This window comes from Periophthalmus magnuspinnatus, chromosome 20 (assembly GCF_009829125.3).
Source record: "Periophthalmus magnuspinnatus isolate fPerMag1 chromosome 20, fPerMag1.2.pri, whole genome shotgun sequence".
NCBI lineage: Eukaryota > Metazoa > Chordata > Actinopteri > Gobiiformes > Gobiidae > Periophthalmus > Periophthalmus magnuspinnatus.
In genome coordinates this window covers 11,594,184-11,617,612 of record NC_047145.1, presented here as the reverse complement: position 1 = coordinate 11,617,612, position 23,429 = coordinate 11,594,184, and the positions used below count along the sequence as shown (strand labels likewise).

Sequence of the window (23,429 nt, the reverse complement as noted above, 5' to 3'; positions counted from 1 at the left end):
CTTTGTGGGGAATTAGCATTGCCAAACCAAATCCATATTAAATAGGAAGCTACAGACTGATCGCAGACAGCAAACCTTAAGACGTAAGACCTTTGCGTGTGGTGTAAATACTTCACTGTCTGTTTATAAAAGTAGGTGTTTGAACCAGTATAATGTTAATCACAATGGAACATACAAAATACAACTAATGGAACATGGAAGTGAAGAACCACGTGGAAAGAACCCATTTAATATGACCTAGTTCGCCATGTGTGTTGTCATTTTACCTCAAGCACTATAAATCTTAATTTATTAAAGTGAATATGACGCATTTTATTGTTTCTCTAATTGACTGACTTGGTTTGGTGTGATAGTACGTGGTAGAGGTGGTAAATATTCATCATAGTTTGACATTAGTTAAGTGTCAGTTTGGGGAGAAAAAAAGTGGAGAAGAAAAGCGCAAAAATACAGGAAGTAACGGTGTGAACGTCTAGCTAAGTGATTCAATCCAAAATGCAAAGACAATTTACACGAAAGGAAGACATTTTTCTATCAGATTAAACCTTCATTTAACAAAATAAAGGTGTAGTCAAGTGTTTCCAGTGTTTTCATTTGCTGTACAGCCACTATTGGTGGTTTTCAGGTACTCCCAAATAGGGGGCAAGAGCCAGATTTTCCTATTAATTACACTGTACTTTCAAATGAAAAATCCAAAAGGTAAATTCACAAATTTTTAACTTTACTTTAACTTAATGTTTTAGTCGCTGGACCCTAGAACTTGCTATATTACAACAAAAACCTGAATTTTAAACATTGATTTTAGCTGCTCCCATCTGTTTTAAGTATTCTGTAACAATATGAAGGTGACATGATTTATTTTTATTAGTCTAATCATAACTATTGTGCAATTTAGACATGTTATGACATTTGTTAACGTTATGGTTGCCTGGTAACAATTATGGAATTACCTTTACTTATGTCATATCTGCTGTCCATGTTGAACCATTGACGTAAAATGATAAAGTTTGAAAAAAAGGAGATATAGAGAAAGCTAGGTACAATTATTAGTAAAATCTTTAATCTAATGATGTTAACTATGTTTTAATGGAAAGTGTAGTCTAAGGGTAACCTGTTAAATGCATTTTAATCGTGACATACAGACAAGACAGACTTTTTCCTTCCACAGAGCCAGTTGTCTGCTCACAGCGAGTCCTAACCTTGTAACCACTTATGCTGATTCTTCAAAATAAAATTGTGAACCATGTTTGCGGATTATGAAAATGTATTCATTATTTGTATTTGGAGGGCATTCTTTGCAGCCAGCACAACACACAACAATGACAAAATCGCATTAGTTCAAAAATATTTAATGCCACACTGTGGAATATTCCAGGCTAAGCAATATCAACTCTAGAGACAGTTAACAGTGAATTTACACCAGAAAACTTTTACTTTTAAAATTACAATTTTGTCAAGTTTCAATAATATTTTAATTTTTGTGAAGTGTTTTTTTTTTTTCTTTACTTTACTTCCTGGTTTGACATGGGCAGCAGATATGGTGTGCTGTTACCTAGCAACCATAATGTTAACAAATACCATAACAAGTCTAAATTGCACAATAGTTATGATTATACTAATAAAAATAAACCATATCATCTTTATATTGTTATTAAAGAATGTTTGAACTGCCCGAAAATTGTGTTTCTTTTGCGTAAATTATTATTGCATTTTGGGTGAATTTTTTGGTGATGCCGTATAGGCGATAAGCAATTCCTGTGTTCATTATATTGTACTTTTCTTCTGAACTTTTTTCCTTAAAATGCCACTTAACTGATGTAAAACTATGATAAATATTTACCGCAGGTACTATCCCACCAAGCCAAGTCATAATTGGAAAAACATGAGAACCTGTCACATGCACTTAATCTCTTTCAGCAGAGTTTCCATTAGAATACTACAGTCTCCACCTCTCCACCAGCTGCTCCTATTAGTCTTAGAAGCACAGAGCCAAACTAGCCCAGCATAAATCCAGGCAAAGTGCGGCCTCTAAAGGGATAGACCTGTTACTTTTGACAGGGAAGTGTGCACTTAAAATGGCCTCTTAGATGTGGCTGCGATTGGACTTGTCTGTGCAGCGCCCTGTCTCCTCTCACCTGTGGTAGATGGTACTGCTGATGGCTCCTCCTGATCAGTGAGCAGTTTCACTTAGGCTCCCCAGGCTGAAAAGGAGAGAATTACTGGACCTGTGAGGTTCACATTCCACTGTGAAAATCTGCAGGTTTTTATTTTTTCGTCCATGTAACATTGGGGTGAATAGATGCATTTTGGAGACAAGTCAGGTCGTATACTCCTTTAACATTAACCTGGCTGTCTGCAGGTGGAACGTCCACAGAATGTTAAAGCAATATTTTGAACATTCTCCATGGAAATAAGTTTAATGCCATACTCTAGAAAAACTATATCCAAAGTAAAGGGGCCATTGCTTTTGCTTGAGTGTATGTGTGTGTGTGTGTATATATATATATATATATATATATATATATATATATATATATATATTCCTCAGTTGTTAGTTCTTCAAAACTGAAGAAGCTGCTTGGATGAGAGAACCTTTGTCCAGTTGACAGCACTGACTTTTTCTTTGTTTATACAGGATTAAACTAAGAAAAAAAAACACATTTCTGCCCCTTTTTTTTTTTTACAGCTGCCACACATTACAGAATAATTTGTCCAATAATTCCTCTCCCCGACACTGGAGGAGGTGTGAATCGACTTTGGATATTCGTATGTGATTTCAATCTGCTGTGCTCCTCTTGTGTGTGGTGTCAGTGTGATTCAGAACTGCCCTTACGTCTCATAACCACAAAACATCACCACGACAATAGCCAATTAAAACAAAGCATCAGGGGCAGACAGAATGATGGACACAGAGGCGCAAGATACAAACTCGACAGCGAAAAGAATTAGACGACTTTGTTCCTCACCTCTCGTAAAGCTGCAAAATTAAACTGCAGCATTCTCATCCATATTATCCATTAGAATTTATCTTGTCACAAATAATGACAAACAATGCAGTTTATTAATCCAGTTTGAAGGGTTCTTTCCAAAAGTTATACGGTGAGAGGAGATCTTCACAGAAATCGGGGGGAAATTGCTGCTACAGGAACCACAGTTGTACTTCCTGTGCAGTTTATCGCTACCCATATTTGCATTAAAAGCATTTATCTGAACTATTGCACAACAATTTCACATATAATAATAATACAGTTTTGGCTCTCATCATTCTCTGATCTTTGGAACAATTTGCAGTCTCAAAGAAAGAGAGAATATTACTGTAGTCAGGCAACACTGATGTGAAGTTTTGATCGCTCATAACTTTTAGTTCACACAATGCCCTCATGTCTGGGGTGTGCACTTTTTGTTCCATGTTTAAATATCGTTTAAGACTGAAAACCTATAGTGTGCGACGGGCTTAACACAAGTCTTTTTTCTTTAATTGCCACCCAGCCACATATCAATACACCACTTACATTATATCTCTCCATATTGTGAATATAAACACTATGACAAATCAAAGCCCCCATCCTTCAAATAACATCAACGCAACATCTCCTTTACGTCTGTCTCTAGATACATCCATCTAAAGCCTGGCTGATGTCTCTTAGGATTTCCATAGACGAGAACATGAAACTAAAGCCGTTACCAGCCAACAGGTGGTTCGGTGTGAGCGATGTGTGCTCTATGTAATGAATTGTGTAAATGGTGCAATCTGTCAGAGCTCCAACCCTCGTACTGTAATGTTGTATCCATCAGCGGTGAGCATTGGCGTAATGTCGACTCTGGGACTTTGTAACTGGCTGACAACCACGCAATGTTTTCATGGCAGTGAGCTTCGAATGTAAATAAATTCATACGCGTGAGTGGTCGTCAATCATGTCATCTTTTAGAGGGATGAGATGATAGTTTGACTGCTGTCTTTTTCTTGCTGTTACTAATAGTACAAATAGTATTGATTAAAATTAAGTAAATTCAACAAAAGAGTAAAAAATAAATAAATAAAAGGTGCAGTAGGCCAGGTGCTTGTCTCCTTGAAGATGTTATTGCTTTGTCTGGAATGTTCCACAGTAAGGCATTTAACTTATATACACCGTATTTTCCGGTGTGTAAATCGCACCGGAGTATAAGTCGCACCAGCCAAAAAATGCATAATAATGAAGAAAAAAACATATTTCACTTATAAATCACATCTGAATATACTGTAAGTCGCACCGGGGTATAAGTCGCACCAGCCAAAAAAATGCATAACAAATGAAGAAAAAAAACATATTTCACATATAAATCACATCTAAGTATAAGTCACACCAGCCAAAAAATGCATAATAATGAAGAAAAAAAAACACATTTCACATATAAATCGCATCTGATTACAAGTTGCACTGGAGTATAAGTCGCACCAGCCAAAAAAAAAAAGCTTAATAATGAAGAAAAAATATTTAACATATTAATCACATCTGAGTATAAGTCTTACCCTCGGCTAAACTATAAAAAAAAAGTGCGACTTATATTCCAGAAAATACAGTAAGTCACATTTATTAATTGTTGTTTGTTTTCATTGGTCAATAAAAAACATGCATTCTTGCTGTAAGCAGATTCGCCTCTCCACAGATCTGACCTGTATCTTAGCCCGATGGCATCACTTGCTTGTCTCCAATGAGAAAATTAGGTTTTATGCTGTACTGTGGAACATTCCAGGTAAAGCAATATCATCTCCATGGAGACAAGCTGATAGCAGAGTCTCCACTAGAATATTTACGTGGAGTACATTTAAAATAGTCTATTTCCAAAACCTTAAAAAGTTATTGTTGCAACAGTGAAGTAAAGTAAATTCAATGGGTATGTGGGCTGGAGAAGAAAAATGTTTTTAAAAAGTGTTTTCATGTAATTGCGTTTTGAAACGAGCCAACAACACTGGTAGAGTTACGTTGTCTTTGGAAAACAACAGCGTAACACAGTTTTTGTGTCTTGGATGACTTTGATCTCTGCTTTGTTTCTGTGCCGTCTCCTAATGGCGTCTTTAAAGTTCGGATGTTTGGATAATTGCTTGTTACCGTTTTTGTTGTTGTACTGTTTCGTTCTGGTAACATTTGTTTTTAATTGGGAGTTGTTTGAGTTCGGCTGTCTCTCCAGCTGACCAAAGACATGGTTTTGTCAATCAATAAAAACACTGCAAATGAATGTGAGTGTGACTGGACACCTGTCTTTCAGTGTTAACAGATATCAGCGGGGTGCAGCTGAAGGTGTGACTGTCGCACACTAAGTTGGTGAAGCAGAACGGACTTGGAACGCTACCGCCAAACTGAGTATTTGTGAAACACTTGTAGTATCTATTTAGTCTGGAGCTACGGGCTGATTTTTGTTCACTAACAGTCAAAAGTTTGGACATACTTCCCCAGTTTTGTTTTTCTTTTTTTCTTTCATTTTTTTTTTCTTTTTACAGATTCATCCGCAACACATCCAATATATGGTGCAAATATGAAACAATGTATATGTTTTATATTTTATATTTAAATCCTCAAAGTGGCGACCCTTTGCTTTGTTGACACCGTTGCAAACCCTCGATGAGCTTTATGATGAAGTCTCCTGAAATGGTTTTTACTTCACAGTTGTGCCTCATCGGGGTTTCTGTGTAATCCCGCGCTTGTCCAGGTCTGATCCATAGAAAAATAAAAATAAAATCTGTTATCTGGGCAAAATGTTGTAGGTGTGAAGACGTTTCGCTGCTCATCCATTCTTCAGTTCTGGTCAGATTTCTGGTGGACACTGCTTTATATCTACTATACAAAATATGACTCAGGCACAGTGCACACTTAAAGTAGCACAATAGACCTAGCTAACAAACAGAAACTGTAAACAATAGGTGTTTTGAGTTTCATTATAGTTAACTCCTCCCTTCAGATAGATATAAGGCAGTGTCCACCAGTAATCTGACCAGAACTGAAGAAGCGGCTTCGATGAGCAGCGAAACGTCTTCACTCCTACAACGTTTTGTCCACTTGACACATTTTATTTCTTCTGCTACTCGTCAGGGTTTATTGGTACAATGCCAGCCACAGAGTTATCAAAGCAGACGGTGGCTCTTTTGAAGAATATGAAACACTACAAAATGCATGAAACAACTCAAAAGCATGTTGTTGTTTTGAGTCATTTCATGCATTTAATACTACATTTCATTGCTGTACATTCATAATTTTGATGCGTTCAGTGAGAATGACAATGTAAATAGCCATGCGTCCAAACATTTGACTCATAGTTCATCTTGGTATGAAGGTTTCAAAGGTAATTTTCAAACCAGACTTCAGGATAGGAGTTGAAACGCGTCAATCATTGAAACTTTTCTTACCACTCCTACACAAGGATTACACTGACTCGTTTCTAATTCTTATAACTTGTGTGTGTAATCCCTCAGTTGTCCCGGTCTGATCCATAGTAAAAACCAAAAGTCTGCAAATAGAAAGTGGAAATAATCGCTCTTTTCAGTTTCCCTGTAGTTATCTCCTCCCTTCAAACAGATATCCACCCGTAATCTGACCAGAACTGAAGAAGCGGCTTGGATGAGCAGCGAAACGTCTTCACTCCTACAACTTTTTGTCCAGTTGACAGTTGAATTTACTTTTGGCGTCTTATAACTTGCAACATTATAATCAGACAAACAAATACCAACTCTAATCTTTTTCATTGTTCTCTCCTTCCTGTTCCTCCAGACAACACGGCGTCCATCTTGACCAAGCGCGGGGGATTCCGGAGGCGGGAGCAGCCGGTGTACCGTTTGCCCGTGCTGATCGTGGACAGTGGGACCCCGGCTCTGAGCAGCACCAACACTCTGTCGGTGCGAGTGTGCGAGTGCGATTCCGACGGGGTGGCACTGTCCTGTGGAGCCATAGCCTACACCGCCACCGGCCTCAGCACCGGCGCTCTTATGGCAATACTGGGCTGCATCATCACACTGCTGGGTAAGAGTCAGGAGAACACACACAATATGAAAAAAGGTTGGTGGTTCGATTACCCAAGCTGGCATTACGTACTGTTTTTGTGTTACTGGGCAAGATACTTCACTCAAATTAACCTGGGCTGTGTCATCACTGTACTGGGTCAAAATCAGGCAAACGCACACACTACATCAAAGGTCGTGATTCGATTTCCCAAGATGGAATTACGTACTGTTTTTGTGTCGTTGAGCATGATACTTCCCTCAGAAAAAAGTCCCAGTTTAAAGAGGGGGGTACTACACTTCTGTGGGGTAGTAATTGCTAACACGTGACATATTTAGATCACCACGTTACCTTCTGTCGGTTCGAAAATGGAATATTCGTGGAAAACAGCATATTAAAATATTTAATTAGTTTCAGTTTTGTTTTTGCTCGCTGGTCTGAGGGGAGGACTGAGCAGGGAGGGGTCATGTGGTGGGAGCATGGACAGCACTGCAGAGAGCTTCCTGGTTAACTAGTACTTGTACTTCTAACTGGAAGGAGGTTTTGAATAGTGCCCAGGAGAGATCGCTAGATTACTCAAACATGCACGAATGACAAACATAACCTCTTCAGGCATATTTTTGATGAGGAACAATGTTATAATATGATAAAAAGCTCAAAAAAGTACCCAGCCCATTCCTCCTTAAGTTAACTTAATTTGCATATGCATTTAATTGGATTAGTAACCATTTTGAAGTGTTCTGAGTGTCCTTCTAAATTGTTTAAATTGGTAATATTTTAGGCTGATGTGCTGTGGAACCTTTGTAATAAAAAAAAAAGTGTGTTGGCATTAAAAAAACATTTAAAAGAACATTGGACTAAGGAACGCCATGCTGTTCTGTAGTCAATCGAGGCCAGTCGAGGTCCGTATTTATAATTCTGAGTGTGCATTTCATACCAACTAAAGAGTCAAACAGGAGCGAGGTCGTTGACGGTACTTGTGTCTATAATTATAATTAATATGTAATCTTCAGCCACAGGTGCCTTAAGTAACAATGACATAATATTGTGTACTCCCACCAAAAGGTTTATTATCTAAAGTATGTGTTAAAAGGAGCTGTACCTGATTTTTACTGTCTCAAAAACAGAGCTCATTCATTTTAAACTGTTTGCAATTGTTCAAAGTTATTCTTCACTTACCTTATGCAGTCCAAGCATCCTAATTATTCACCACAATGAGTTTATAAGCACTTTTCCTAACTTTCAGAGAGCGTTGCTGTTATGGGAAATCTAACAACAAGCATGCTAACCACACCTCTGACAATATTATGCTTTATAGTTAGATTCATACAGTACACAGCAAACATTTTGAAGAGCTGCAGTATATTATATATCTGCACTGGGCTATGACAGATTGTGCTCAAACACATGGAAAATCAGGTACAGCCCTTTTAACCTTTCAAAATGTGTTACATTAATTACAGGTTTTGAGTTGCTGTTAGCTGCAATATTGTGTACCTTTTCATAACTTAAAGACATAATGAAGTGACATCCAAACTCATAATTAGTTGCTATGTGTTAGTTAAATTAAAATTAATTTTAATTAAAAAAAGGAAGAGTACTTTGCAGACAGCAAAATATGACATTATGAAATGACATTTTTCAATTAAATATTTGTTCTTTCATATGCCAAATCATGCACATTTCTTATTTTTCCTTTAGTTTTAGCATCTTATTTGCAAATTCTTTTCATTGTATAATCTGAATTAACATTTAGTAATTGCCAAAAGGTACATGGAGTAACTTTTCTTGTAGTGGTCCTCCATCTCCTTGACTAAATAGATGTTATTACTTTGCCTGGAATGTTCCACAGTATTAAACACATCTAGCATTTTCTTTTATAATTACTGATCAAAAGTAGCTTGATAAACATACCACAGTCTTACTATGAATGGGGTCGCCTTTTCACAGATCTGACCTGTAACTTGGCTTGGCTCCATGAAGACAAGCAGGTGGTGCCACCCGCTCTAGCAGAAAAGTTACACAATGCAAGGCAGGGCTTATACATACTGAGATCCAGTTTGATGTTTTAATGATTTTAAATGTGTGTCTTGACAGGGTTGTTGAGCAAAAGAAAGACATGGGGAAAATAACTACACCTAAGCGAGCCTTCTTGGCCTGTGCTTTTAAAAAAGGCATTACATCACATCATCATCTTATTCTCAGTGTATAGAGAGGCCATTCCTCATGTGAAAACTCAGAACCTGCAGAATTCACTCACTGAGCTGCAGAGGCTGCACTGGCACTGATTAATGAATGACAGGCGCTGGAGTTTAGGTAGTGACGATTTAGATCAGAGAGATTTTAGGCTTAAGTCTTTTAGTTCAACATTGAAACTGGCAACTCCAATGAGACTCATGTGATAATCTTTCTGCTCTCATCATGTTTAATGTTTCTGTAATTAGGAATAAATCTGCATTACAATTGTTAAGTAAAAAGATTTTTTTTTTTTATTTGAACATGTCTCATATCTGGATTAGGTTATTGAAAATAATCCAATCCACTGGATTGGATTGGATTGGATAATTTTTAACCGTATATAATATATTGATTTGATTGGATTGAAAATCAAAATATTATGTACGGTTCATTTAAGTTACTAAGCCTTCTTAGTAAACAATGTCTTCATTAAGAATGAAGTCTTGTCTCTGTACATGCTTCATTAATGCTACTCTAAGTGTAGTTATTAAAAACTGAATGCATATTTATGAATGACAAAACAAGAAAGCACTCCACAAGAATCAAAAGCAGAAAGTAAGTTACTAGGACTGCAAACTGGCCTGCAAGTATATCTCCACTTAATTTAACCCATGCCCCAAAGCTCTTGTGAACTTGTCTCTTGTTAGTTCCGATAAAAAAGCTTGCACTTCTCTATAAGGAAACACAAAATTTTTGCCTAGCGTAATAGTACAAGAATCCTCCAGTTCATTCTGTGCTATTTTCTCAAAGAATAGCCCTATTTACTGGCAAAGTCAAAGACGCTAGAAAAAATATGTTTTTCCTTGTGCAGTCGAGGTCTGGGTTAAGGTGTGGTGAAATTAATGTGGACTTTTACTCACTATAATAGCCTGCATCCAGAGCTGAAGAGACTGTCCATTCTTGCGGCGCTGTGAAGAAAAAGCACCAAAACAGAGTTGGTTCTAAAGGTTCAGTGGAGGTCAGGGCACAGGGGCACATTTATCTTCCCGTGGTAAATACACACGACCTGGGCCAGTGCAGGCTGAATAGAAAACAGCATGTTTACGAGTCAAATAGTGAAATTCAACCAGCAGGCTCAATTAACTGCTTTAGTCAACGAGAGATGTTTTTGGAACCAGTTGGGATTTATTTGGTGAAGTTCAAACATCTTGTAATTGGTATTTTTATTTATATTTTACATTTTTTATTTATTATTTTTTAGTTTTGACCCTGCTGTAAATTTGTGTGTTAATAATTTGCCCATGTTTACACCGACTCCATCCACTCCATCCTCATATTCTCTGACATGTAAAATCCAAAAACTCCCCAAAATACAGTTTCTATTCTTAATTATTTTACCTATGCAAAATTTAAACATTAACATGGAGGGATGAAGTGTCTTGCTCAAGGAAACAACAACAGTAAGCACTTGAAATCAAACTGCTGATCTCTGGGTTGTTAAATACTGATAAAATGGACAGAACAACTTTAAGATTAAGGTATGTAAAATGATGTACTACAGTTATTTGGTGAAGCTGAAACATCTTGTAATTGGTATTTTTTTTATTTATTTTTGACCCAGCTGTAAAATGTAACATGTAAAATTCAAACAACTCCCCCATACATTACATAATTTTAATTAATACAAATTTGTTCTTGTATTGTGACTCACTGACCCCTTTTTTGAGTTCAAAGTTCATTCATAATCTCTAAATGAATATCAAAGTGCCATTGTGAATAATACTACAAATCTAATCAAATCTCCGAAGTTAAGAGTGGCTGGGGCTCATTTGTGCTTGGATGGGAGACAGCTGGTAAGATCAGGTGCCACAGTGGGGTGCTAGTGTTTTTGTGTCCTTAAGCAAGGCACTTCACCCGTCTTACCAAGTATGAATGTGGCGTGTGCCTGAGTGATGGTGATGGTCAGAGGGGCTGATTGTACAGATTAGCAACCTTGCTTTTGTTTAATTTCACTTTATAGTTTTTTATGGAATCAATTTAAATTCTCACTTCAATTTATTTTTGTCAGTGGTCAACATTATGTAAGGCACATACATACACACACATGTAAAATATACACATGCATATGCTATGACGTAAAGATGGATCAAAAGGAAAAAGACCATGGTGAGCCGGCCATCGTAAAATAAGGAGGGTGCACTGTGCAGGTCAGCCCTAGAGCCAGTGGACAAATGCTCTACATTTGTCCACTGATTCACCGATCCACTGACCCACAGGTTGGTGGTGCGATTCCAGCTCCCACAGATGAATGCTGTCATTGTGTCCTTGGGCAAGACACTTAACCCACCTTGCCTCCAGTGTCTGTGTACATTAGTGTGTGAATGTGTGTGTTTCCTTGATGTAAAGTGCTTTGAGTGCTTTGAAGGTTGAAAAGTGTTATATAAATATGTGACCGTTTACTGTCTATTTATATATGTATGCCAGTACATAAGTGGCACTGCAGGTGGAGGCCAGAAAGTTACATAATGTACCTTTAAGTATTTAACTTATTTTTACTCACTTTCCATATCAATGCCAAGTGTTACTCAAAAAAACAACAACAACACCATAATAAACATAGTTAATAGTGCGTGACGGGAGAAGTGCTCTTTTAGATTTCGAGTGACTCCGGCTCTCGAGGCTCGAGTGGTGTTGACAGTGGACTGTCAGTAGCCGGCACATCCCCACTCAAGTGAAGCAGCCCAGGTATTTAAGTGAGCTGCTGACAGGTTGTGTTTTAGCCAAGTGGAATGAAGAATGAGGAGAGAAATCTACATATTCTGGTCAGTCATAGCTTCATCAGAGCAGAAATCAACAGGGTTTGACACCTGAGTACCTAGCTGGAGGATTAGCCACCTATTGTGCATGTTTTCGGTTGATGTGGGACAGTGCGTTGCTGTTAAAGTAATGGCAGTGGTTAAGGCCTTTCAAACACCTGTCTCGGTTCCATCTTCCACTGAGGTCATTGGAAGTAAATCTACGGGATTGTGTAAAACCAAGGTCGACGCAACTGATCTTGTCGTACCATATGTTGAGATGTTAGCAGACACTTGAATGTGCCCTCGTTAACATTCTCTTAAGGCTGAGGCAGTCACTTGGCGGCTGCATAAACTGCCATAAAGCAGCTCTCCTATCAGGCTCCGCACTGTAGTTTAACGCCCAAGTGGTCTTCACTGAGCGCAGTCCAATCTAAACAGCGCATAGAAGAAGTGCTGTGATGGGGTCAAATTCAGCCTTCTATGCAAGTCCCCTTGATGTTTTTATAATGTACTCGAACTCACTTGGGTACTTCAGGGAACTTAAAAATGGAACTTGAAGGGCATATGACAGGTTTTCATGTTGTTGTTTTTTCTAAGTAATACTTGGTTTGGTGGGATAGTACCTGTAGTAAATATGTATCATGGTTTGAGATCAGGTAAGTGGCAGTTTTGTGGAGAAAAGTTGAGAAGAAAAATACAAAAATACAGGAAGTAGTGGTGAGTTCTAAAATGTAATACCTCTGCCGACATCGTCAACATGGAAAATACCATATTTCTGACAGATTAAACATTGATTTAACAAAATATTGGTGTAATATCGGTCATTTATTTTTACTTGTCTAATCTGAACTATTGTGTTATTTAGACAAGTTTTGGGCCTTTATGGTTGCCAGATTAGTTATAAGTTATGGAATTATCTCTATGTATGTCATATCTGGAGTTCATGTCCAGGAAGTGATCAGGAAGTAAAATAATAAACTTATCCAAAATTAAAAATAGAAAAACCTAGGCAAGTTTTTTAGTGAAGTTTTACGTATATTGTTAACTAGGTTTGGAGGAATTTCTTTTACCAATGGCGACTTTTCTTAAAAAAGATTGCTGACAGTAATAATTGAAAGAACAATGCTTTACACCTGTATTGTGTGTTAGCAGCTTGACAACCTTCTCAAAGCGCTTCTCTGTAGTTATTTTCATTCACTCCACACCTGGTCGGTTGTAGGTTTCTTTTGTAATGGCAGCTGTTCTGGAGTAGACTGCTAATCTGTGCCATCAGCCCTACGGACCACTATCAATCACTTATGCACACAATGTATTTACAAGTTGGCTTATATGGAGGGAGGACGTGTCTTGCTTAAGGAAACAACAGCAGTATGCAAGTGGTCTGAGCTGAAATCAAACTACTCTTCTATGGGTTCTTACCTACTGATAAAATGGACAAAACAACTTTAAAATTAAGGTATGTAAAATGATCCTCTGCATTTGACCAGTATAGATGTTGGTCATTGGAAGATAAAGGTAAGACTATGGTATGAAGGTTTAAAGTAACTGTGCTGATGTTTATTTGCCATGAGTACAGGACCCGGGGACATGAACTCTCAAAACATTGTCCACCCCAGTTTAGCTACAGTCTGGTCTCAGTCTAACTATGCTTCTATTGTAGGGAGTATTATACCTCTGACGTCGTAGTCCAAGATAACAAGGACTGAGCTGACAATGAGTCCCTCAGTACAGCAGAGAAAGGCAGTTTCTCAGTTATCACTAAGAGCTATATTTTATTTGAACATATTTACTTTATATCTGGGTATAAAGATAGATCAAGTTTATGAAATCTTACATAAAGTTACTTAAAGTTTGATTTAAAATGTTATTATAATGAATGCATGATCCTTTTTTTTTTGCAGAAATATGTTTAATAGTTCATTATAGAAAAAAAAAAAAAAACAAGCATCATTTTCAAATAATCAGCATTAAATTAGTGTCCCACGTTCAGTTTCAATCATTTTTTAGATTGTGACTGCACATAGAGGAACTCTGGAGGAGAAGTGAAATATAGCCATGTATGCTAGTCCCCTTTACAATGGACTACAGACTGCAGCTTGAGTGCTTCAGAAAACTTCAAAAGAGCTACAAGAAGAGAGGTATCTATTCAGTAGTACTGCAAAGCCCTGAAGCTGGCTGGGCTAATGGATTTCTGATAGACCACACATACTGTAGCAAATGGAGGTTTGTATCATCGAGCCTGTGTATCCAAAGCACATCTTAGACATTATAAGTGCTTCATAATAAGTCCATTGAGTAGACTCTAAACTGTACAGCCGAATAGACTAACTATAATAGTCTTGTCTGTCATTTTAAGTTCGAGGTAAAAAAAAGTGCATGATCTAAACATCAGTGTAGCATTAAACTTCAATTCCAATTGTTTTCTTGGCAAAAATATCTTTCATTGTTAACATTCATTGTTATTGTGAGTGGGTTTTGCCTTTCGACAGATCTCGTGAGTAAGTTGCCCACCCTGCCCATCTTCTAGTAAATATTTAATATCATACTGTGGAAAATCAATTACATCTCCATCGAGAGAAGTAGGTGGTGGACCTTCCTCCAGAAATGGTACACAGTGCAGTTTTACAAGTCAGTGTCAAGTATACAATGCACATTAATTATCTGAAAATGTGTCTTTTTCTTAACATCATTTTGCAGACATGTTTGTAGGTAAAAAACAGGAGACTTTCAAAGAGAAAAGTTTGCAAACCACCTTAAAGAACTTAGAAACCAGCCATTAGTTTCACACACAGCACTCGTCTCTTTTGTTTGCGTGCGTCCTCAAATGTCCTCCGTATATCGACTTGTCTTTTTTCCTCCCTCGAATTGGATCATTCCCTCTATTTGGTGCGTCTCTGCATATTCAGCCTGTCCATCTTCCCTTGTATTAAAAAGCCCCGTCCTTTATTCCCCAGCCTCCTCAATGGCGCATCATCAGGGCCTTTTTCAATCTGTAGGTAGCAATCCTGTTGGCGTGATTGCGTGTGATTGCATTGTTTTGGATGACGAAGCTAGACCCCGAGATTTGTGTCAATCGGTTCCCCGGGCCTGTCAGACGCTTTGAAACTTTTCTTTGTCTGTCTGCGCATCCATCAATCCGGACAGGTGATTTCAGGCGAGGACAGGGTCTAATAACTGGAATGCAGGCTGCGGTGGCGGAGAGTCCTTCATTGGTGATCATAGTAATCATATGGGCTGAGGTGAAAAAATATGCAAAGATGTAAAAGCTGGTTGTAAGTGCACTGAAGTTTGAAGCGAGGGAAAAATGAAGGCTGCTCGTGCTGTTAGTGAGAAGTTGGTAGAGCGCTCGTCCTGTGATCTGAAAGGCAAAGGTGTGAATCTCGCTGTTGACGTAAACATTGTTCACGGTCAGATCCGGTGAGCCTTAGGTCGGCGGTGCAATTCCAGCGCCTACTGTTGAATTCTGTCGTTGGGCGAGACATGTCCATTGTCCAGTGAGTGGATGGTTCGTCGAGGTAACGGTTTGATTGACAGATACAGGTTCACACATTCATGGCTGTTGTGCATGGCCTTCAATTGGAGGTATTCAAAATTGAGGTACTTTCCTAAAATCAAAGGAATAAATTGGTGTATTTGAACAATTTAGGTTTAAACTGCATTCTTTTAGTCAGTAAAAATAAAAAAAATAAAAAACCTCTTGTGTCGTGTACATGTTGACACATCATTGATAATAATAATAAAAAAAACAAACATTACACATATAAAGCTGTTATAATCCTATATTGCGTTTGTACATTATATTAATGCAGTCCAGTGTGAGAGTATTCCAAGTATTCAGATTGCAGTACTCTGATTGCACCATTTATTGGAACATGTTACAAAATATAGTTTAATGCAGGTATTCAGTATTCTGTACCGACTACTGCTGGAATCAAAAGTTCGCTGGAATCCAACTGGGGTCTGCGTTACTACTGGAATTGAAATCGTATATACTTTTCTGCACTGCATTTCAATAGGTCAATCTGAGAAACACAGCTTTATAGCATTAAGAATTATAGATATATACAGATTTACTTAGGAACACTTAATAGTACACTTAATTGCACCGTTGCTTGAATCACGTACAGCCTGTTACCTTATCTCCGTCTCTTTTCCGGATACTCTTTGGTCCACGTTGGCTGGGGCCGCACTCACTCATCATGTAAGTGGCCATTAATCATCCGCTTGATATTTTTAGATTTAATTACTGCCCTCGTCCCTCTGAACAAATGCTTCGAAGCGGCCGCGTCGATATTGTATTAAAACACATTTTATTGATACAGTCACCTTTGTCTTGTGCTGAAAATTCCCGGTACGCTGACAATCTTTACCGCTGTATTTCGCGCAGTTCTCAGGAGGCCCAATTAGAACATTACATTTATCCTCTAGACGGCAATTCTAGCGTCTTTTTGTCTTACTTATCTAACGCGTTCTATAAATCATCTTCTGAAGCCACGCAATGCTAATTTTTACTGTCTGTTCTCGTATCTCTTCCGTTGGTGCGGTAGGCTAAATTTCGATCTTTAGGCTGCATTGAAAAGCCGCTAATGTGTTTGTCCATTTAACTGTGTAATCATTCAGCGTGGTTAGCCCGACGTGGCTAAAAATAAGGAACAAAAGAAGATGGGAAGGGGAGGCCGAGGGAGTCAATTAAGCGCACATTTGTTTTACATAATGAGTCGATCGTGATGGTGGCTATGGCGGCAGGGGGTGAGATGCTAAATGCTAATAGCACATTGAGAGCAGGTCAGGTGAAACGCACAAAGCTAATGGCTAATATAGGAGACAGTTAAGGAAAAGCAGGAGAGTTAATTTCAAATTGTACAGTCAGCTATTTAAAACGAACAGTATGTTTCCTGTATAGGTTTGACTTCTAACAGCAAAGTTGGTGGTCGAAAGCCCGATTCTGGTGTAGCATTATGTCATAGGCCACAATCAACAACACTTAATCAAAACAGAGAGTCAATTTAGTATTCCTGACGAAATAGGTTTCACATAAAGTCAGGATTATATTAATTAATTAGAGTTTCAAGCACATGCCTTTATATTATGAACACCATTTTGAGGACTGTTAGCCAAAAATTAATTAGATTTTTTTATTTGTAATTTCTATGACAACAGTGCAAATCATTCCGAACTCCATGGATAGACATATGAAGTTTTAAGGTTGTTTTTTTTTTTACTCCATTTTGATCATTTAAAATTTTGTTTTTCTATTATTACTTACTATGGGAACACTGAACTTTTTTTTGAATGCCCACAACCCTTCTCCAAACCACGTGGCAGCATTTTAATGAAGAGTACCTAGCTGGAGGAATAGCTTTCATGGTTGAGGGATGAGGGAGTATGGGCTGGAGCAGACACAAGAAGAAGAAATTGAATCCATGGTCCAAACGTTGAACCTGTTACCTTGCAGTGAGCATAGGCAAATGTATAAACATATTATTGAGCAGTGCAAATTATAAACATTTCCTCCAGAAAAAAAAAGAAAACATGTGTTCTATTTATGTTTTTTTTAAAGTTCCTAGGATATTAAAATACCTATCTGGTGGTAATAAGTTCATACGGTTCGCCTCAAAGGGTTAATTAATTTTGAACCAAGTACCAAAATGTTTTTAATTAAGTTCAAAGTAAACTTTTCTTTGATTCTCAAATTTGAAATTCTTAATTAAAAATCTTTTTCGACACATAAAAGCAGCCAACAACCTTTTACAACAATGACCTTTTTCTGTTGACACACTCTGCAATCTCCCCTTTAGTTTTAAAGTTTCTGACCAATAATAATTTTCAGTTTTATATTTTTATCAATTTTATAACAAGCAAAAGCATCAAAGACAAGTGGGTGAAAAACAAAAACTACCAAATAATCTGCTGGGATTCTTCGCACTCACTCAGCCCTTGCATAGTAATACTAATTTTAAAAACTGTTATATTTGGCAGTGCACCGCCAGGGCCAGCCAAAACTGCTCACCTTGTTCCCTATTGATTTTATATGACAGATTATTTAAACAATTCAATTACAGCACCAACCATCAACTACATTGATTGGTGTTTTCCATTTAGTCGACATGATCAGTAATTGCGTTATGAAGTGCAGACTGGCAATTTGTATGTATTTATTTTTCCCAATATGGCTAGCTAAACAAACCAAAATCCATTGGTATTCCTGGCTCATCCCATGTTATCGGATGCTGGCGGGTTTCCACTGCAGTGACGCATTGTGGCAGGCTTTCGAGACATTAAATCCCTTCTGGAAAGCACTGAGAAAATTCCATCTCCATGTGCCACTTTGTAATTCACTTTGGTTCCATTGAGTTGAATAGAATTTCAAATGACCCGGCTTTTTAAAATCAGAGGGAACATCCTTATGCATAAAAGGTTTGGCATCCTGTCCCCAACCACAAATTGAGTCCCAACAGTGATTGGAAGTGGCAGGTTAACTTGAAAGACCCTATCCAGTTAGGACGTCCCGCCTAAAAATGCTGCGTAAAGTAAATTTTATAATACAAAGCTATTTAGAATTTGTCATAGAGGCCTATTTGGATTCACCCATCTTGATAATATGAAATTTTAAGCATAAATTAAAGCAGGAATAGACAATAGACATATTTTTGCAGATATAATCCATAATTTTCTCTTTGCATGAGATGACTACTGTCTAGGCTTAAAGTGTTTGTGTTCAGTTCAATTAACTCATTTGTCAGTTTAAGTACATTTTGTCTTGCCTCAGTACAGATACATTGTAAAAGTAGCTCTTAGGGTCAAAATTAGGTCATTATGTGCTATCTTCATTTAATTATAAAGCTTTTTTTTATCATTTGCAAACCAGGAAGTAAGGCAAGAGCATTGTTAGCATGCTAGTTGTTAGAATTACTGTGATGGAAGAATTGTGACAGATTCATTGCAGTGAAGAATTAGGATGCACGGAAAGCGTTAGGAAAGTGAGGAATTAGTTTGAACCACTGATGTTTAAATGAATTAGTTCAGTTTTACATTACTAGTCTGAAATACATCAACAAATCACCAACTAATAGCACAAACCTACAGTGACAAAGTGAGGGAAAGTTAGCTGCACTCCACTGTGGCTCAGTGGTAAAGCTCCAGTACACATGCAAGTTTAAATGGCTTCCATTTTTTCCAATTCTCTCTGAGTTGCCTCATCAAGTATGATTCCTGTTGATCTTGAGCTGTAACAGAACAAGTATAAGTCCACATAGAGTAGTATACACCCACGCTCCCACGTATCGCGAAAACATTACCTGTTTGAACTGTTCCATTGTTTGATTTTCAAACTTTCTGTTGGTTCAAGCAACAATTTTGGGAAACCCTGCAAGGCAACTGCTGCTGATTTTGAGGTTTACAAAAGATAAAAATAATTACAATTTCTGTGACAGCCTTCCATACTTAAGTAGGCAATGTGGGTTAAGTGTTTTGCGTAAGTTTTTAAAAAAGCAATCCTGCAGTTAGTGGGTAAAGACTTATCTAACTGCATCACTGTGGCACCTCTCTCCTTTTAAGTATCACCCCAACTTTTTCCTGAACCAGCTTTTATAGTTTGTTTGACAAGACACAATACCACAGTAGCTATTGTGAGGACTCGCAAACAGAGCTTCCCATTCATCTCCACCAACCTTTTCCGTCTGACACTTGCCTCTGTACCATTTGCTCTCTCATTAGACGCTGCACAGTGTTTGAGTTGGGTGCTGGGTCCCACTCTCTACGGCAGCCCATCCGAATGCCGCAAAAGCTGGGGAAATATATGGGCCTACGGAGCGATATTTCACCGGCACAGACTTGACGTTGATGGATAGAGTATCATTAGACATTTGCCAGTTTGCTTGGGCGTGGAGTTATTTTCAGATGTAATGTATGGGGGAGGGAACAAGAGCCGGACAGGGGTTAAGAAAGATTTCATAGGAGGAAAAGTTTGATCTGAAGTTTTGGAGGGTCTTAATGCTTCCTGTAGTTGGTTTGGTTGGAAATTAGATAGTGGGTGCATTGAATGGTTAGATGCTTTCAGTTCCTTTCAGTCTTTAGATCTCAGTAATGATAAAACGTTGTCAAAAATTAAAATAAATAATTTTTCATCATGTCCATCCATCTATTTTTGTACTGCTTTTTCTGAAGCCAGGTCATGGAGGCAGCTGTCCAGACTTCCCTTTCCACACACACTTCATCCATAAATCGGAATTTTGTTGATGTATTATAATTAGATGTCAAAAATTTACATAGGGGATTTTGGATATTTCGTTTGATACCTGAGTAAACTATAACTCAAAATTGATATAAAAGTTTTCAGAGTTTCAGAGCTCCAACTTTTATAAATCAGGCTTAGAATTAGATCAACAAATCCTTCTGTACGATCTGTCAAAAGTACAAGATTGGAAAGTTTGGTGTATATAGGCCCTACTTTAAGGGGTGATCCTTGTCTCTATGAAAGAAAAATGTATTTTCAGAAAACAGCCTTTCAATTTACCATATTGTGAAATTGATTTAATACAATTTTATACAATATATTTTCTGAAAATGACTAGAGCAGATTTCATTCAACAGAATGCTGACAAAATTGTTTCTTAATTAAACTTGGGATCAATAGGCAAGAAAGTTACTATAACATGCCTTGTTTAAAGAGCTTATGAGAAAAGGGCTAATTACGATGAGAAAACAATCTCTGTTTGTTTAAGTCACTGCGTGATTAACTCATTAACTAAGGACAACAGCGCTACATAGAATTAATTTCAAGTGGCATTTTCCTGCTCTGAGACAAAACACATGCTATTTGTGTTATTTTCTTTAAACCCAGTGTGTTGCGGTAATACTATGTTCATGACTATGCATATATTTCCTGGTCATATCCATATACTAACTGAAACTGAATGCTTGTTGATTCAACTTTGGGGCAGGACAGATGGATGCAGACTTAAAGGCTCCTCACTTGGATTGGATAGACATGCTATACATTTCAGTTTAAATTGAAGGCATTGAAATTGACTTAAAATTGCAGCAATGGGCATGGTATTAAGTAAATTGCACCCATGTGATGGAAAAAAGCATTTCTATCAGCAAGTCTTAATGGAGCGATATGATCAAAAAGATGGAAGTGGGTTAAAGGTGCACGGTGTAATGTTTCTGGTGAAGGGCCTGTCAATTGCTTATGACCACAGAGTTTTTTGCTTTGGCTGGAATATTCTACATTATAGCCTTAAATCTAATGATACTGGCTTTATATTCAGAACTGCACCCTCTTCTCCACATTGTGGTATTTCAGTGTAGCAATAAACGATTTACCATTTATGTATTTTTATTTTATTAAAAGTGGCTATGTGATGTCTTAGAGCCCTACATGTATCACTTTCACTCTTCATTTAAAAAAAAAAAAAAATTGCAACTAAGTACAGGGATGTGGCAGGGACAGGGGGTAACAAAACTGGATTTCTCAAACATGCGTGAATTAGTCAAAATACAAATTTGATGATACAAAGTTAACAATGAGGGAACACTGCTAAAACAAGGGTAAACACTCTGATTTCTCCATCTGCTATATACCTCTGTCCAACTGCCCTAATCCTCCTTTCTTTCTCTTTCTCTCCAGTGATGGTTCTTCTGATCGTGATGATGCGTCGCCGTCGGAAGGAACCTCTGATCCTGGACGAGGAGCGTGACATCCGTGAGAACATCGTCCGCTACGACGACGAGGGCGGCGGGGAGGAAGACACCGAGGCCTTCGACATGGTCACCCTACGCAATCTCAACGTCATGAGAGACCCCAACGTGCGCCGTGACGTCACCCCGGACACGCCCACATTCTTTCACTACCCGCCCGCCGCCGCCCGTCCCTCCTACAAAACACTCCCGGACAACGTGGTCTTCCGGGAGTTCATCTGGGACCGCCTTAAGGATGCCGACGTCGACCCTTCAGCCCCGCCGTACGATTCCTTGCAGACGTACGCTTTTGAAGGTAGCGGCTCGGTGGCGGAGTCGCTAAGTTCGCTGGAATCTCTAAGTACAGACTCGGATCAGAACTATGACTATCTTAGCAACTGGGGTCCGCGTTTCAAAAAGCTAGCCGACCTTTACGGCAACAGCGAAGGGGCGAGTATTTTCTCATAGCGCCCTTTAGTGGCTTTCTATATATCGACACTCCTCGGACTAAAAGAAAAAAAAATAATTTATTGTTGACGGTATATGATTTGTCTGCCTTAGTGCATCGGAGGGAAGATTCAAAGACAAACACAAGAGATATTGAAAGGAAAGGACTCAGACTTCAAAGCTTGTGGTTTGTTTACTGCCCCATATGGATTTTTCTAAAGCGTACCATGGCGAGTTTGACACAGACTTCAAAAGTGGCTTGACTGGGGAGGAAACCTTGTGTGCAAAAGACATTAAAGGTTCCAGATTCGGGCTCCGGGCCAACCATTGACTGCTGAATGAATTTGTGTCAGAACTGTTTTCGGGAGGAGGGGGGAAGGGAAGGCACCTGTCCTTGCATCTCGCTTTTGATGCGTTTTTTTGCTATCTTTGTGCTCTGAAAAAAGAACTGAAGTTTGTCATAAAGTGCTGCGTCTCGCGTGGCTAATCACTTGACTGTTCGTACGGGCAACAGTTTATATGTTAATGATTTCTTCTTTAGCATTTTGCTTTGACGGGAACAGGCTTGGGAAGAGCGTTTTTTGCCATAAACATTTCAACACAGAGCCTCGTTACTCAAGGACTACATTTGAAAAGCGCAACTAAACATTCATTTCCCGTCAACGTGCTAAAGACACAATGAGACAATAATAAGTTGCTTAAACAAAGGGATCACTACTTTCCTTACAAAACATTTTTCAAATCTTTAAATGTGGAGTGTGTCTATTTTTTACTTTCTAACACCAAGTCAGAAGTATGAATTCTGAGCTATGAAATGTCAGGACTCACTTGTAATTCTCTGTACAAGACGGGGTCGAGGTATGCTTCGCTGAAGGTCAGAACAGCTCAATTGCCAGATTAATGGCAAATAGACTGTAGAAAAATATAATCATTTGTTTCTGAAGTGACAGTGCTTAACCGGGTGAAGTGGCAGTTTGTAAGTAAATGACATTTGCTTCTATAGTCGGCACAGAGCAGAATATAGTGTCCTTCAGAAATGAAGCTTACGTTATGGTATGTCTATTGGTGATAAGGGACTCTCTGTAAGATAATCATATTGTGCCAATGTTTTTGGTTTTCCAGCTTCAGATGTTCTGTTACAATTGGGTGTCGACATGTGCAGCCGATAGTTTATTATTTATTTTGAGGGAGCAAAATTGTGCAAATGTTTTTATCTTTTTGCTGACATTAAATAAATTGACATTCTGTTCATTGAGTCAAGAGTGTTTTTGTTCTTTGCCTGGGACATTAAAATAAAAATAAAACAATAAAAGAAAGAATTAAAGAGCCCATATTACGATATTTTATGATCTATGTT

The 23,429-nt window shown here is 38.2% G+C and overlaps 1 protein-coding gene across 1 annotated transcript; it reads left to right on the top strand.

The window, feature by feature from the left end:
• The first annotated feature begins 3,809 nt into the window (after positions 1 to 3,809).
• On the top strand, positions 3,810 to 23,147 carry LOC117388694 (cadherin-7-like). Its single transcript, XM_033986280.2, has 3 exons — positions 3,810 to 3,864; positions 6,741 to 6,989; positions 21,576 to 23,147. The coding sequence occupies exons 1-3, from the start codon at positions 3,810 to 3,812 to the stop codon at positions 22,091 to 22,093; spliced, it is 822 nt and encodes a 273-aa protein (XP_033842171.1). The 3' UTR covers positions 22,094 to 23,147.
• The last annotated feature ends 282 nt before the right edge of the window (positions 23,148 to 23,429 follow it).

What these genes read in the sequence shown, in the direction of transcription:
- LOC117388694 (XM_033986280.2), top strand. Translation starts at nt 3,810, where the DNA reads ATGTCGACTCTGGGACTTTGTAACTGGCTGACAACCACGCAATGTTTT. An exon ending in CACGCAATGTTTTCATGGCA is followed by an intron (nt 3,865 to 6,740) that starts GTGAGCTTCGAA and finishes CTGTTCCTCCAG; the next exon opens with ACAACACGGCGTCCATCTTG. An exon ending in CTGCATCATCACACTGCTGG is followed by an intron (nt 6,990 to 21,575) that starts GTAAGAGTCAGG and finishes CTTTCTCTCCAG; the next exon opens with TGATGGTTCTTCTGATCGTG.